Genomic DNA, 16618 nt, shown 5'->3' on the forward strand with positions numbered 1-16618 from the left:
TCTCTCTCTCTCTCTCTCTCTCTCTCTCTCTCTCTCTCTCTCTCTCTCTCGCGCACGCACGCACGCGCACACACACACACACGCTGCTGTACTGTTAAATGTTAGTATCATGGTAGTACCACACTATACTTGTGTACTTGTACTTGCGTGTCTTTGTCTACAGCTATAGGTACGGACCACATCAGAGACATTATTCGACATGTCCAATGATCGTGTCCGTACGGGTTGACGGCAGACGTAGAATCAGTGTGATAGATAGGGTGAGCTGTCTCATTGAGAAACAGCATTGTGACGCAGTTCACAGTTGCGAACGAAGCTGCATCAATGCACGTTGTAGATGCTCGGCTGTTCTAGATGATGCTCACCGAGTGCACGATTTGTTGCGTTACTTTCAGGATGACTTACTTGGGAACAGTGTATACAGCATCGTTCATCATGATGACCACAACCTCTTTAACAGCAGTTTGATTCAACTGTCAATAAGTAAGTTCATTGATGTCACACCCGCTGTGCGACCATTGTAGTTTGCCGGCGTTGGTGTTCCCATCGCGACGTAGATTTTATTTTTAATATGTACGGTCTCTTGGGATATTTAAATGCCTTGTAGTTTAGATGAGTGTACAAGTTTGGTGGGGGGGGGGGGAAGCGTGCGTGCGGTATTGGTTCTAATTGACTATGGTGAAAACATTGTGGTGTGCTGCCAATCTTTACGGAAATGGCATTTGACGTGAGGAATTTCAGTGTTTCTCCTGCATTGACATAAGCGAGGCGGGCCGCCTCGCTCAAATTCTCATCCGCCACACAGAGATTTGTCCAAAACACCGCCTCGATGACGAAAATCACTGTTCTTCCATCAATAAACACTTATTGAGTTCAAATCGAAATAAAGCTTCAAACGTAAAGCACAACGCCGCGTACTTACGATACTGTCAACACGCGAATCTTGGCAAGGCCTATAGTATTAGATCAACACAGGTTTGGAAGATGATTGGTCACGTACTTGAGCACCACAGGCGCCATGTTGACTCCAGCAGCAAATTAAGGGCGCTATACCTAGATGCATACATACGCATGGGTGTTTGTTGTGTATTCTACACCAGGAAAGTGCTTTTGTTGAAATAAAATCGCATTTCATGCTGTTAAGCGTTATTAACGCAAATGAGAGCATGTAAAAATAATTAACTAATAATGTTTTTTTAAATCTTTGGTTGAATTATGTATTTTTCAAATTTATGAACTTCAAATTCATAAGATCATTGATACACAGAAGATAAATATAACCGGAAGCTTCAAGATCTTTGCCACGCTCCAGGCATTTGCCTCGTTTCCGATGGTATTACTATTTAATGTGAATACTTGTATCATTTCATATTCATAGTTTATTTGTTCCTTTTGACAACTTGAACAAATGATTCAAGAGTCTCATATAAATAATGTGTTCAGAATAGCTTAGAATGCACCAAATTGAACTTTTTTTTTATTTGCGGGGGTGCATGCCCCTGAACCCCCTACCCCGCATTGCTTGCTCCTCGGATAGCGCAACAACCAAAATAAATTTTACCACCTCGCTGACCTTTGTGGCCAGTAACAATTTTTACAGGGGAAACACTGAATTTCTTAGCATTACCAATGGTAAAACAAGAAGTCGCAAGGTGCTTGTTTTTTTATTAAATGACTAAATGTCTCTATTTTTCCAAATTCGTAATTTCACGATTGAAGCTGGTGTTGTGGTGTCTTCGATCGTTAACATGATTTCTGTGTTCAGCAGACAAGGAAGTGAACTGGCTCTCCTCGGAGAACAGCAACAGCAAGAGTCGGTCCTTTAACTGTCGATTGCTACTCAAATTAGATGGAAGGGGCAGGGATGAGAACACAGGTAAGCACGATTAGTGGGGTGGGATGAGAACACAGGTAAGCACGATTAGAGGGGTGGGATGAGAACACAGGTAAGCACGATTAGAGGGGTGGGATGAGAACACAGGTAAGCATGATTAGAGGGGTGGGATTAAAGCACAGGTAAGCATGATTAGAGGGGTGGGATGAGAACACAGGTAAGCACGATTAGAGGGGTGGTATGAGAACACAGGTAAGCATAATTGGAAGGGTGGGATGAGAGCAAAATTGGAGGGGTGGGATGAGAATATAGGTAAGCACAATTAGAGGGGTGGGATGAGAACACAGGTAAGCACAATTAGAGGGGTGGGATGAGAACACAGGTAAACACAATTAGAGCAGTGGAGTATACAGTACAGTGGGATGAGAACACAGGTAAGCACGATTAGTGGGGTGGGATGAGAACACAGGTAAGCACTATTAGAGGGGTGGAGTGAGAACACAGTTAAGCACTATTACAAGGGTGGTATCAGAACACAGGTAAGAAACTGAACAGAAGTCTGATGGTGTCTCTAACATTTTACAGCATTAGAAGTTGTAGCTAAAGTTTTAGACTAAGGACTATGTAAACTATCAGATGATCACTCATTTTGCCATTTAATGAGAGAATCGTGTCGGTGCCATTTTGCTGGGATAAAAGGTTGTCCGGCTAACATAACACTTGCAATTTGTGTGTATAATCTCAGTCTTCCGTGTTTTTACGAACTCGTTGCAGTTGATTTCCTCTTTTTCTTAGAGCATCGTTTAAGCGTAAAATAACAAGTGGAAACGGCTCTCGGATGCACAAATATTTCTCCTACTCTTACTGTTTTTTGGTTTTTGCACTAAGCGTAAGTAACGATAGTGATAATAAATATGTGCGCGTCTGTGTGTGTTTTTCTGCAGGAATGGAACTTCAGCACCGACAAGTCTCACCACAGTACGAAAGCATGCAGATTTCTGCCGTGCCCCTCCCTTACTCAGGCGACAAGTCAGACGAGGAGTCACTAGGCTCAGGTGAGTTTCAGTTATCCTCGACGGCTATACAGCCGCTCGTGCCACGCTGCCTGCGTACCTCAGTTTGCCTTTTTTACATGTTGCTGGCTAGTAATGCACTAATGAGGTACGATCGCCGCATTTGTTCGCAATGAATAAATTTCCCAAAACCGAACTGATATTGCCACGGAGCTCGCTTTCGTTTTGGGTGATGAATCGATGCACGATGAAAGGATTTAAATGTTAATGCGAGATGCGACGTGCGAAATAATGAGAGAGGGAGGAGCAATATTGGCAAATATTGCGCGCAGTGTGAATACCGTTGCTGCAATATTAATTACCTTTATTGTTAGTGCTAGTGTCGTATCAAGCATTGCCGGGTGTATTATTGCTAGTGCTAGCCTGCGTACACCCTTGCTTCCCCCTCCTTCACTTCTTTGTATATCTGTAACCATGCTTATTTTTACTTCACGACAGAGGGGCCCGTGAGTCTGGTGTGTGTTGAACGCGAGATCCCTCTCTTTCTCCCTCCTTCCTTCCCTCTCTCTCCCTCCCTCTCTCTCCCAGACTCTCTCTCTCCCTCTCTCCCTCCCTCCCCTCCCTCCCTCCCTCCCCTCTCTCCTTCCTTCTATCCTGTCCTTCCTTCTATCCTCCCTTTCCTCTCTCTCTTTCCCTTTCTCTCTGTGTGCTTACTGTTATGTTTACATCTCTCACAGAGGAATCTGCGAGTCTGGTGTGCGTCGCGCGCAAGATCCCTCCCAACGAGCAGAAGATCGAGCTGACGGGCCCTCTCGGCGTCGAGCAGTTCACGACGCAGCAGGACACGAGCGGCAAGATACTCGCGCTCGACGCCACGAAAGTCACGTCCAACCAGTATTTGATCAAAGACCTAGTCGGCCGCCAGATACAGGACTTCTACCACATCAGCGACGTGCCGAGACTCCTGCAGCATCGGCAGGAAGGTAGGGGTCGCTAGCGGGCGCGGGCGGAGGATGACAGGATGCGGAGGCAGGTGCGGGAGACGCGTATAGTCACGCGATGTGCAGATGTCCGTCGTGCAGTTGTGTGCAGGTCGCAAATACGTAAAACAATTGGCTCGTCTGAAGTGACATATTGTGTGAGGAAAATCACTACCTAGATGTGTCAGCCTATTTATCTGCAATGTATTCGAGTGACTCAGCACCTTAGAAGCTCTCATATTCCCGCCTGCAAATGGTGATAGCCTGATAGGTGATCTGCGTTCATTTCGTACATAACGTGTCTTCCTCGCAGGGACAATGTGTATACTCCTGCAGTCTGACTGCTCGACTTGCATTATAGTCTGTGACTGCAGTTGAAGGCACACGTTGCTAGAAGTTGCATGGAGTGACATGTCGTCATGAAATTTGCGTGTTACTGCGTGTCTTGAGAAGTTACGTGTGACGGCTCTTCGTTAGAAGTTACCTGTGACCGCATGTTGTTAGAAGTTACCTGTGACCACGTGTCGTTAGAAGTTATGCGATCTTGGAAGCTTTGAGCTGATCTTCGCTCCTATATTGACCATGCATCGTTGGAAATTACCTGTGATCACGTGTCATTAGAATTTACCTGTGATCACGTGTCTTAAGAAGTTACATATGATCACGTGTCGTTAGAAGTTACCTGTGATCACGTGTCGTTGGAAGTTACCTGTGACCACGTGTCATTAGAAGTTACCTGTGACCACGTGTCATTAGAAGTTACCTGTGACCACGTGTCGTCGGAAGTTACCTGTGACCACGTGTCATTAGAAGTTACCTGTGACCACGTGTCGTTAGAAGTTACCTGTGACCACGTGTCGTTAGAAGTTACATGTGACCACGTGTCGTTAGACGTTACCTGTGACCACGTGTCCATTAGAAGTTACCTGCTGGACCACGTGTTCGTTAGAAGTTACCTGTGACCACGTGTTGTTAGAAGTTACCTGTGACACGTGTCGTTAGAAGTTACATGTGACCACGTTGTCGTTTAGAAGCTTACATGTGACCACGTGTCATTAGAAGTTACCTGTGGCCACGTGTCATTGCGAAGTTACTGTGACCACGTGTCATTAGAAGTTACCTGTGACCACGTGTCGTCGGAAGTTATGTGTGACCACATGTCGTTAGAAGTTATCTGTGACCACATGTCGTTAGAAGTTATGCTTTCTTGGAAGCTTTAAGCTGATCTTCATGCCTATATTGACCACGTGTCCTTGGAAGTTACCTGTGACCACGTGTCGTTAGAGATTACTCATGAATCGTTAGTAGTTCTGAGCGTAGCTGATCTTCGCGCCAATATTGACCACGTGTCATTGAAAGTTACCCATGAATTGTTGGTAGTTCTGAGCGTAGCTGATCTTTTCGCCACTTTTTTCGCTTTCGCAGTGAGACGGACAGGCAAGAGCATCAGCGGTCTGTATCGATTCGCATCGCCGAGGACAAGTACGTGTTTTGTGCAGACGACGAGCAAGCTGTTCTCCAGCCAGGTGAACGTCGAGCCAGAGTTCATCATCTCTACCCACTCGATCATCAGGTGAGAAGCGAGGCGAGCCAGCTGTGCGACACACTCGTTCTAGCTGCTAACACACTAGTATTATAAGGGCTAGCTGTAAGACACACTCGTTCCTAGCTGCCTAACACACTAGCTTTATAGGGCTAGCCTGTGAGACACACTCGTTCTAGCTCTAACACGCTAGTATTATAGGGCTAGCTGTAAGACACACTCGTTTCTACTGCTAACACACTAGCTTTATTAGGACCAGCTGTGAGACACACTCGTTCTAGCTGCTAACACGCTGAGTATTATTAGGGCTAGCTGTAAGACACACTCGTTCTAGCTGCTAACACACTAGCTTTATAGGGCTAGCTGTGAGACACACTCGTTCTAGCTGCTAACACAACTAGTATTATAGGGCTAAGCTGTGGAGACACACTCGTTCTAGCTGGCTAACACACTAGCTTTATAGGGCTAGCTGTGAGACACACTCCTTCTAGCTGTAACACACTAGTATTATAAGCGCCAGCTGTGAGACACACTCGTTCTAGCTGCTAACACACTAGTATTATAGGGCTAGCTGTGAGACACACTCGTTCTAGCTGCTAACACACTAGTATTATACTAGGGCCAGCTGTGAGACACACTCGTTCTAGCTGCTAACACACTAGTATTATAGGGCTAGCTGTGAGAACACACTTGTTCTAGCTGTTACACAACTAGCTTTATAGGGCTAGCTGTAAGACACACTCGTTCTAGCTGCTAACCACACTAGCTTTATAGGGCTAGCTGTGAGACACACTCGTTCTAGCTGGCTAACACACTAGTATTATAGGGCCAGCTGTGAGGACAACTCCTTCTAGCTGCTAACACGCTAGTATTATAGGCGACCAGCTGTGAGACACACTCGTTCTAGCTGCTAACACACTAGTATTATAGGGCTAGCTGTAAGACACACTCGTTCTAGCTGCTAACACACTAGCTTATAGCGGCTAGCTGCTGAGACACACTCGTTCTAGCTGCTAACACACTAGTATTATAGGGCCAGCTGTGAGACACACTCGTTCTAGCTGCTAACACACTAGTATTATAAGGCCAGCTGTGAGACCACACTCGTTTTAGCTGCTAACACACTAGCTTTTATAGCGCGCTAGCTGTGAGACACACTCGTTCTAGCGCTGTAACACCGCTAGTATTTATAGGGCTAGCTGTGAGACACACTCGTTCTAGCTGCTAACACACTAGTATTATAGGGCTAGCTGTGAGAAACGCTCGTTTCTAGCTGTTAACACACTAGCTTTATAGGGCTAGCTGTAAAGACACACTCGTTCTAGCTGCTAACACACTAGCTTTTATAGCGCTAGCCTGTGAGACACACTCGTTCTAGCTGCTAACACACTAGTATTATAGGCGCAGGCTCGTGAGACACACTCCTTCTAGCTGCTAAACACACTAGTATTAATAAGGCCAGCTGTGAGGACCACACTTGTTCTAGCTGTTAACACACTAGTATTATAGGGCTAGCTGTGAGACACACTTGTTCTAGCTGCTAACACACTAGCTTTATAGGGCCAGCTGTGAGACACACTCGTTCTAGCTGCTAACACACTAGTATTATAGGGCTAGCTGTGAGAAACGCTCGTTTTCTAGCTGTTAACACACTAGCTTTATAGGCGCTAGCTGTACGAAACGCTACGTCTAGCCTGCTAACACACTAGCTTTATAGGGCTTAGCTGTAAGACAACGCTCGTTCTAGCTGCTAACACACTAGCTTTATAGGGCTAGCTGTGGGACACACTCGTTCTAGGCTGCTAACACACTAGCTTTATAGGGCTAGCTGTGAGCACACTCGTTCTAGCTGCTAACACACTAGTATTATAGGGCTAGCTGCGTGAGACACACTCATTCTAGCTGTTAACACACTAGCTTTATTAGGGCTAGCTTGTGAGACACACTCGTTCTAGCTGCTAACACACTAGCTTTATAGGGCTAGCTGTGAGACACACTCGTTCTAGCTGCTAACACACTAGCTTTATAGGGCTAGCTGTGAGACACACTCATTCTAGCTGCTAACGCACTAGCTTTACAAAGTTGGCTGCAAGACACACTCATTTCAGCTTTACAGAGCTAGCTGTAAGACACACTCATTCAGCTTAACAGAGCTAACTGTAATACACACTCATTCAGCTTAACAGAGCTAGCTATAAAGATACACTCATTCAGCTTAAACTGTGCTAGCTGTAATACACACTCATTATTACAATGCTAACTGTAAGACCACTCATCACTTTACAGTGCTAGCTGTAAAGACACTCATTCAGCTTTACAATGCTAACTGTAAGACACACTCATTCAGCCTTTACAGTGCTAGCTGTAAGACACTCATTCACTTTACAATGCCTAACTGTAGACACACTCATTCAGTTTTACAGCTGTAGCTATAAGACACACTCATTCAGCTTTACAGAGCTAGCTGTAAGACACACTCATTCAGCTTAACAGAGCTAGCTGTAATACACACTCATTCAGCTTAACAGTGCTAACTGTAAGACACTCATTCAGCTTAACAGAGCTAACTGTAATACACACTCATTCAGCTTAACAGTGCTAACTGTAAGATACACTCATTCAGATTAACAGTGCTAACTGTAAGATACACTCATTCAGCTTAACTGTGCTAGCTGTAAGACACACTCATTCAGCTTAACAGTGCTAACTGTAAGATACACTCATTCAGATTAACAGAGACAACTTGACCAGTTATAAAAACTGCTGCTAACAGTTGAATTCTGTATGAATGGATTCATCGTGACTTAAAATTTAGTTTCATGTCATCGTGAATCGTGGGTTAATACTTAGTAGTGTTCACGGGTATAAGCGGGGGGGACATGAGCGTAGAAGCACGAAGCGTCTGTGAATTTAATCACTAGAGGGCGTACTGAGTCTCGCCTCAAATCTCGCTCAATTCTCGCCCTCGCTGCTCGCAGGGACAATGACGTCGCGCTGAGCCTCCAGAAGAGGCGCGCTGCCTTCCAAGCTGCCGAGAACAGCGGCGACGTGGTGAACAGCGCGACCACGGCATGGCGCGCAGCAGCCCCGCCAGGTGGCATCCGGCGACTTTCTCTCGCACAGCTCGAGCTGGGGCGCGTTCGCGGCAAGCGGCAGCGACGACAGATGAACGACGACGCGGCGCGGCGCGCCGCCAGCGCGCACTCGACGACGCCGATTGGAGACAGGGGGCGCCAGCGCCCGGTTGGCGAGTTCGGCCCTGACGACTTGACTTTTGATCTCAACTTCCTCACAGTCCCCGCGAACTATGCGGACGGCGGCGGGCCCAGCGGCGCCCCTGCGGCGCTGCGGCGACGGGGCGCGCGACGGCGGGCCGCGACCTCGGCGGCCGCGGTCGGAGTCCGCGCGACGCAATGATGTCGCCCCTGTGTCGACGGCGGCCGGGCGCGGCGGCGGCCAGCAGGTGGCCTCAGAACTCTAGCGAGCAGAGCAGCGCTGTATGCAGATGTACGCGAACAACAATAACAACGAGACCGCAAAAGGACGGTGGCGCCGCCTACAACAACAACGCGCGGGAAGAAGTTGACGAGCCCGCCGAAGGGTGTCGGCGGCGGCGGCGGCGGCGGCGGAGGAGGCCCGGCGGGGCAGGCGGGAAGCAGAACCCGCACAACACGATCCTGAAGGAGCTGCTGAACCAGGACGACGACGAGGGTGGCGGCGGCGGCGGAGGGATGAACGTCGACGGAGGAGGAGGAGGAGGGGCGGAGAAGCGGGAGGCTTCCGGGGCAGGATCACTCACGGCCGTCGAGTCGTCCGGCGAGTCGCGCGAGCACGAGCGCGAGCCTGTGCGGAGACGACTCCGACAAGAAGATGAACAGCAATCCGCTGCTGAAGGTGAGTGTGCGCGTCACGCACGCACGCGCGCGCGCCGGGGGAGGGGGGACCCGGTCCCCATCACGGAAATCGCGAATGTTGAGTGAGTGCATCCACGAACGCGCACGCGCCGGGGGAGGGGGGACCCGGTCCCGATCATGGAAATCGTCGAATGTGAGTGTGCATGACACGCACGCGCATGCCGGGGGAGGGGGGACATCACGGAAATAACTGAAGGTGAGTGAGCGCGTCACTCACACGCGTGCTGGGTGGAGGGTGCTACCCGGTCCCCATCATTGAAATCGTTGAAGGTGAATGAGCGTGCCACACACGCGCTCCCCGGGGGGAGGGGGGGACCCGGTCCCCATCGTTGAAATCATTGAATGTAAGTATGCGCGTCACACACGCGTGCGCCGGGGGTAGGAGGGACCTGGTTCCCATCATTGAAATCGTTGAAGGTGTGTGAGCGCGCCATGCACGTGCGTGCTGGGGGGGGGGGCCTGGTGCCCCTCACGGTCAGCGTCGTCCTGAGAAAGGGCAAAGTTCTGTCGCATCTTTGCGTGTAGCACGTCAAGACGTCGCCACCTCTGTCATTCACGCTCTCCGAGAGACATTCCAGGACTAAATACAATTACAGCTGCTATTTTTAGCTCACCTGTTACATCGTCAAGCTGAGCTATTGCCAGTGGTGTCGCCGGTCCGTCCGTCCTCGTCAACATTTTGGCCTACGAGTCAAACGCATAACTCGGGAACTGTTTTACCCACATGTTTGAAATTGGGTATAGTTGTTACTGCTATGCTCCCATATGAACGTCCTATTTGGAGCACGCCAGTCGACGATACTTTCGGAGCCACGCAATTTTTGGCCAAAAATGGGAATTGCCATTAATCAGTTCAGATTCAGCGCGATTTTGCCTATTTTTGGTATGTGAATGAATAAGGGTAGGGGTTTTGATATTTGAAAAAAAAAATTATGCAAATTAAGTAGGTTATGCAATTTATGCCAAATAAACGCAGATAACAAACAGTCTGTGGTGTCACCTCGTCTGTTCGTTTTACAAGATTTCATTGACAATATCTTTAATGCAAAATTGGTATTTCCTCTCCACCCTGCGATAAAACGTCTATATTAGAGTAAAGTTTTACAAAACATGTCGGAACGCAGCATAACCTATTTATTCGAATGCCATCGCTACAAAGCGGTATAGCGCCATCTACTGTCACAAATTGTGATTCATTTGTTTATAAATTATTATTGCGATTATACAGATGGCAACCGTGTGCTACCGCCTAGAAAAAACTCATACGAAGTAAACATTTCCATGCAACCATTACCTTTGACAAAAGTTGTGTTATGGGCAGGGAAACACCATTGTCATGTGGGCTACGTGGAATAAGCGTATCCTCTCAATCTTACACGTTACACATCGGGAGCTCCGCTTTTAGGCAGTGCATAAATCTGAATATTATAAAAACGTTATTTGTGGTGAGCTACAGTGTCATTGACACTTTCATTCCGAGATGCTTCCAAGATGAGGTAAAGAGGCTTTTGCGATCCTTGCGGTGCGTCGTTAGAAAACCAAATTGGTCTTGGGCGTTAACTTGTTCCCGTGAACCTCACCTATGTTGCATGCTGCGTGGAAGGCTCTTGTGGCCTTGCCATGGTTCTGTCGATGGTCCGCGAGAACAAGTTCATTTTAAGATCGATGTTAAGACTGGGTTTGTTTCTGACAAGAGGCCACAGAAATTGCAAAATGTCGTTTTGTCCATCTCGGAGCGACCTGGAAAAATTTACTGATATTGCGTTTGTTCCTGGAAAGTCTCTCTAAAGCAGGGGTTCTTAACCTGTGGTCCATTGCCCCCGTTGGGGTCTGTGGATGGGCTTCAGGCACATACAAATTATTGTGTTTATGTGCTTATCTGCATTTTTCTGGGGAGGGGTCCGTAGTTTTCACCAGATTCTCAAAGGGGTCCATGACTCAAAAACGGTTAAGAACCACTGCTCTAAAGAATCTCCAAATTACGATGGGAGCATGCGGGTGGGGGGGGATGCGTAAATTTGTTCTGGAGCGGGTGCCTTACAATGTGGAACGTTCAAACGTCCAGGGCATCGTTGGTTAGTCTGGTTGCGCACCTTGCGCCGTCGTCGGCAACACGCGTTGGCAAATGTGCACCGAGTTTTTAGTTTAGTTGTTTCGCTGAGCATTTCGCAGAGCTGTTGCAGAAATTCGTCGGACGTGAAGGGGTGTAGCAGTCTCTGCTTCTCGTCAGGGTGGAGTGGGGTTCTTCCTTAAACTCGTTCCCCGCATCTTCTTTTAGCTTTGCCATTCCGTTTTCGATCGCCTTTTCGTAAGTTTTTGTTTTTCGAGTTCCGCATTCGAATTTCGCATAGCAGCTGCTGCACTTCCTTGAAACCGAATGCAGAATCGTGGTCGTTGAGTGGGTGCCCGGGGCGGTGGCTTATTATCCAAGGATGCGAATAAGCTGCGATGGCGGTAATAATCACCGTGATGCTGGCGCTGCACATTATAATTAAATCAAGTAAATTAATATTTAAAGTAATTAAATTAATTGTACTAATATGATAATATATAAAATAGGTGTTTAAATAAATGGTAGGTAAAATTGTTTATATAATAAATAAGTTTTAGGCGAGTATCCACGACGACGACGCGCACGCCACCGTTGTGCGGCAGCAGCAGTAGCAGCAGCAGCAGAAGCAGCAATAGAAGCACCAGCAGCAGCAGCAGCAGTAGCAGTAGCAGCAGCAGCAGCAGCAGTGACGGCGGCGGCGGCGGCAGTAGCAGCAGTAGCAGTAGCAGAAGCAGTAGTAGCAGCAGTAGCAGTAGCAGAAACAGTAGCAGCAGCGGCAGCGGCAGCGGCGGCGGCGGCGGCAGTAGCAGCAGCAGCAACAGCAGTAGCAGTGGCAGCAGCAGCAGAAACAGCAGCAGCAACAGCGGCAGCAGCAGCAGCAGCAGCGGTCGCACGCTCGACGCCATATCATCTTCATAACGTGCGCACCCCTCGTTTCCGTTGCAGCAACTACTCAGCGAGAAAACGGAGGAAGATGAGGAGCCGAAGCCCTACGAGATGCTGCTGAGTCAGCTCATTAACGAGCCGCTGAGCGCTGGAAACCCAGTCAACTCCAAGGTACGTGGCGCTTGCGATTGCATCATGCACGTGCGCACATTCCACTGTTTCTGTGTCTCGCGCACGCACGCTTATGAGAGTGCGCATTCCACTGTCAAGGTGTCTCGCGCACGCAAGCTTGCGAGCGCGCATTCCAGTGTCGAAGTGGCTCTTATACGGTCGACAGTCGAAGCTCTCTCATGTTTCTTGCTCGTGCGCGATTTCGGTACCGAAGTACCGTAAATACTTTGATTACCGTAAGTAGTAGGTAAGCTAGTTTCTGTCCTTCCCCGCCGCTTTTCTTCGTCTCCGTGGCTGTACATGGTGTGTGTGCGTGCGTGTGTGCGTGGTGTGTGTGCGTGCGTGCGTGCGTGCGTGTGTGCGTGGTTTGCCACCTGTAGGTTATTGTACCAATTACAAGGGATGTAGCCGTCTTCGATTTCAACGTAGCTATGCATGGAAGTATGAGTGGAAAGTGGTACTATGTGCCTGGGGTCCGTCGTCAGAAACATCACTAAGTTAAGGCTAATGAATCGGAGCGGAGTGTGCAAAACCTTCCATACGACATCTTTCCCCCGTGTTCACCTCGTTCCAGGCGTTCCCCCCCCCCCATCACCAAAGCTCTTGCGTTCCGACGTTCGATTGTTTTTCCTCGGGCGACAAACTCGCATTTTTCCTAGTTTCCTGTCTTCCGGTTTCCCTTGTTTCATGTTTTTCTGTCTTCATATTTTGACGGTCGTCGTTTCTTCGAGCAGGCGCAGGCCGACAGCGACTCGGCGCCCCAGCCGGGCAGGCGGCAGTCCGCATCGACGTCGTCGTCATCGCTGCCGGACGGCGAGTCGTCGTTCCTCAACTCTCTGCTCGTCGGCGACCCGCAGCCACACCCCGACAACAACAACCCGGGCCACCACGGCGAGCAGCACGGCGTCAAGCGCAAGTCCGACTGCCTGACGGGCGGAGGAGGCAGCGAGGCGCAGCCGACGGCCGGGAAGGTGCCGCCGAGCAAGGTGCTGCAGAAGAATCAGATCCTGACGAAGCTGCTCTCGCAGCCGTACAAGCAGCTGCCGAGCGTCGCGACGACGATCGCCGCGCCGCGTCCGACCGACCTCCCGCACAGCAAGCTGCCCAAGGATCTCCGCCAGAAGCTGCAGCAGACGACGCCGGCCGGCGGGCAGCAGCAGGCGGCGGCGGGCGGCGGAGCAGGAGGAGGAGCGCAGCCCCCGGCGTCGCCCGGCTCGACGCAGCAGCCGACGACGACGACGCATCCGGGCGCGGTAACGTCGTCGACACTCCGCGCCGACGCGGCGGCGGCCGGCGGCGCCCCCTCGCGGCAGCCCGGCGTGCCGCATCCGTCGCCGACCGGGTACGGCGGCGTGGCGCAGCAGCAGCAGCAGCAGCAGCCGTGTTCGGCGCTCATGGAGAAGCTGCTCGAAAACAACGGAGGGTCCGCGGCGGGGCGGCGCGACGGCGGGGCGGCGGCGACGGTCGCGACACCCGACCAGAGCAACAAGCCGATGGAGATGGACTGGGTCGTGTCGGAGGTGCCGGACTCGTCGGGTGACGTGCTGCTGCAGCAGATCGTCGCCGAGGTACTGCAGCTGCAGCAGGAGATGAACGTCGACCAGGCGCCGCAAAGCACGTCTAGCTCCCGGCAGGACCTGCTGCAGGTACGCGTGTAGGTGTGGGTAGGTGGGTGTGTGTGTGTGTGTGTGTGTGTGCGTGCGTGCGTGCGTGGGTGCCTGCTTGCGTGCATGCGTGTGTGTGCGTGCGTGCGTGCGTGCGTGCGTGTAGGTTAGTGCACGTGTGTGCATGTAACCTGATGACTGTTAACTCCAAATTGCCTGGGTACTGTATCTACTCGTGTATACTAAGTCGTATTCGTGTATAAGTCGCATCCCATATGTTGCCTTAAAAGGTTGCTACAAACATCGGTACGTTAACAAGATTTCTTAGCCTCGTGTGTAAGTCGCACCCCGGATTTTTGTTATCGAAGTCGCGTAAAAGAAAAGTGCGACTTATACACGAGTAAATACAGTACAATATCAGGAAAAGTAATTCATTCATGCCGACTTACGTACTACGCGTAGCGCACGGAAACGGCTGGATACGGATAGATGTAACGACGGCTTTTTGACGATGATTTTTTTGTTTTGTTTTGTAGGAGCTGAAGAAGCTGCTGAAGACGGAGGAGCATAACCCCGGCAACGAGATGGGGCACGTGAAGAGCGAGGCTGACACGTCGGGACTGCCCGGCCTCGACTCGGAGCCCTACTCGGTACGTTGCCCCCCCTCCTCTCTCGGACGGCGTCGAAAAATGTCCGAAAAACGCCGAAAAACGTACGTCGCACACATGAAAACAACGTCGAGTGTGTTCGGCTGCGTAGCGTGCGCGAGCGGTGATTTACCTGAGATGATTAATATAACGGATGTGCGCGGAGGCGTCATGCTGAGCCGACATACGCATGTCAGCTGGCAGTTCCCTGGCAGAGACGAGCTGTGAAATCACCAACGTTATAGGCTCTGTTTATATTCGATTGGGAGTAGGTTTTGGGAGGTGGTGTGTGCAGGGGGGGGTGGGGGAGAGTGTTACAACTCTCAAGAGTTGTGTGAGAGTAGGGTGTGTCAGGGGCGATCTACTCGGCCCACCTTCCGCTGTGTTTGGCAGGCGTCTAGCAGCATCCACCAGCAACCCCCGAGAGCAGACGATGCGACGCCAGTTTCTATCGACATATTGCGCACCTGCTGCCGATTGGCAATTTTGCGGATTCCTAACTTGACATTTCCTACTTAATGAAATCTGGGTTGGAGCACTATATTATTTACGCAGGTGCGAACGACTGGTTAATCATTTGCCGTTAATAATAATGTGTATTAATTTCCTCCGGTTTTGGCGCAGTTTCATTTCGATGGCTTCTCACCTGGAAAATTTTCAGTTAAGCTCTCTCCGTAAAACCAATATGCTGGCCTCGATATCGAGCTGGGCTGCTCGGCTTCTATTCTTTCTAGTCTTCTAGTCTTTCCATTCGTAAGTATGCTAAGATGCAGCGTAACGTCGCCCCTGTTATCTGCGTTGACGTGCTTTGTCCGAAAGTTGTTTTCGTGTCTACTTCTGATCCTGGCAAGTGTTGGGTCGCTTGTACCTAGGTGTCTGCTGCCCCTTTCGCGTTCCAGGTATGTTTTTCCTCTCGCATTTACAATGCCTGCAAATCCAAGTACACATGGTTTACATTTACTTACAATGTCTGCATGTGTAGGTAGATTTTGCCTCTTTCGCATTTATTTACAATGCCTGCGTAGGTATGTTTTGCCTTTTTCGCATTTATTTACAATGCCTGCAAGCGTAGGTATATTTTCCCTCTCACATTTATTTACAATGCCTGCAAGCGTAGGTATATTTTGCCTCTTTCACATTTATTTACAATGCCCGCCAGTGTATGTATGTTTTGCCTTTTTCACATTTATTTACAATGCCTGCAAGCGTAGGTATATTTTCCCTCTTTCACATTTATTTACAATGCCTGCAAGCGTAGGTATGTTTTGCCTCTTTCACATTTATTTACAATGCCTGCAAGCGTAAGTATATTTTGCGTCTTTCGTATTTATTTACAATGTGTATGTATGTTTGGCCTCTTTCACGTTTACATACACTACCTGTAAGTGTAGGTGTGTTCTGCATCTTTTGAATTTACTTACCACACCTGCAAGCGTAGGTATGTTTTTCCCTCTTTCACATTTATTAACAACACCTGCAAGTGTAGGCATCTTCTGCCACCACCAACGCCCCCCCCCCCCCAGGGACATGTCTGCAGTTGTGTGACTTTTCTGCTCTTTCTCTCCCCACAGAACGTTGGCACGTCACAGCATCAGACGCCACCACAGTACGCCATGCCGCCAGCTTACTCCTCGGCCAATCACTTTGGGCCGCCGCAGCAGGGACAACAGCAGCGGTTCCCGACAGCACAGGGCATGCCAAGCTTCCCGCAGGGCCCTCAGACGTCGCAGCCCTACCAGCCGGGTAAGCGCACCCTTCCAACGAATTCCATAGTTTGCCTCGACTCGACTGACCCCGGTCAGGATTGTGCAGATTCGAGAAGCCGTAAAGATAAAAGTGGAATCTTTACTGATGTTGTCCCAGGTATTAAACTATAGTGTGCGTGCGGAGAATCTTAAGAAAAGTATTGAACTGTTAAAAACACATATAAGATATAAGATATATTACACAATTATTTACTTTATTGATATATAT

General features: G+C 49.4%; 2 protein-coding genes across 2 annotated transcripts in view; both read left to right on the forward strand.

Moving 5' to 3' along the window:
- The window catches only part of LOC106805199 (nuclear receptor coactivator 2-like), a gene marked incomplete in the record, with an annotated part of 120763 nt that extends 111976 nt beyond the window's left edge, over positions 1 to 8787 (forward strand). The window contains 6 exon segments of the mRNA XM_014806699.1: positions 396 to 483; positions 1766 to 1876; positions 2779 to 2889; positions 3585 to 3830; positions 5253 to 5400; positions 8349 to 8787. Of these exon segments, the coding sequence (XP_014662185.1) occupies positions 396 to 483; positions 1766 to 1876; positions 2779 to 2889; positions 3585 to 3830; positions 5253 to 5400; positions 8349 to 8787 (1143 nt within the window).
- A 341-nt stretch (positions 8788 to 9128) lies between these two features.
- The window catches only part of LOC106805200 (RNA polymerase II degradation factor 1-like), a 7635-nt gene continuing 145 nt past the window's right edge, over positions 9129 to 16618 (forward strand). The window contains exons 1-6 of the mRNA XM_014806700.1: positions 9129 to 9264; positions 12283 to 12393; positions 13128 to 13553; positions 13617 to 14039; positions 14534 to 14647; positions 16216 to 16507. Of these exons, the coding sequence (XP_014662186.1) occupies positions 9241 to 9264; positions 12283 to 12393; positions 13128 to 13553; positions 13617 to 14039; positions 14534 to 14647; positions 16216 to 16507 (1390 nt within the window). The 5' untranslated portion in view covers positions 9129 to 9240. The remainder of the gene's footprint in view (positions 9265 to 12282; positions 12394 to 13127; positions 13554 to 13616; positions 14040 to 14533; positions 14648 to 16215; positions 16508 to 16618) is intronic.

This window comes from Priapulus caudatus, unplaced genomic scaffold, assembly GCF_000485595.1.
Source record: "Priapulus caudatus unplaced genomic scaffold, Priapulus_caudatus-5.0.1 Scaffold105, whole genome shotgun sequence".
NCBI lineage: Eukaryota > Metazoa > Priapulida > Priapulimorpha > Priapulimorphida > Priapulidae > Priapulus > Priapulus caudatus.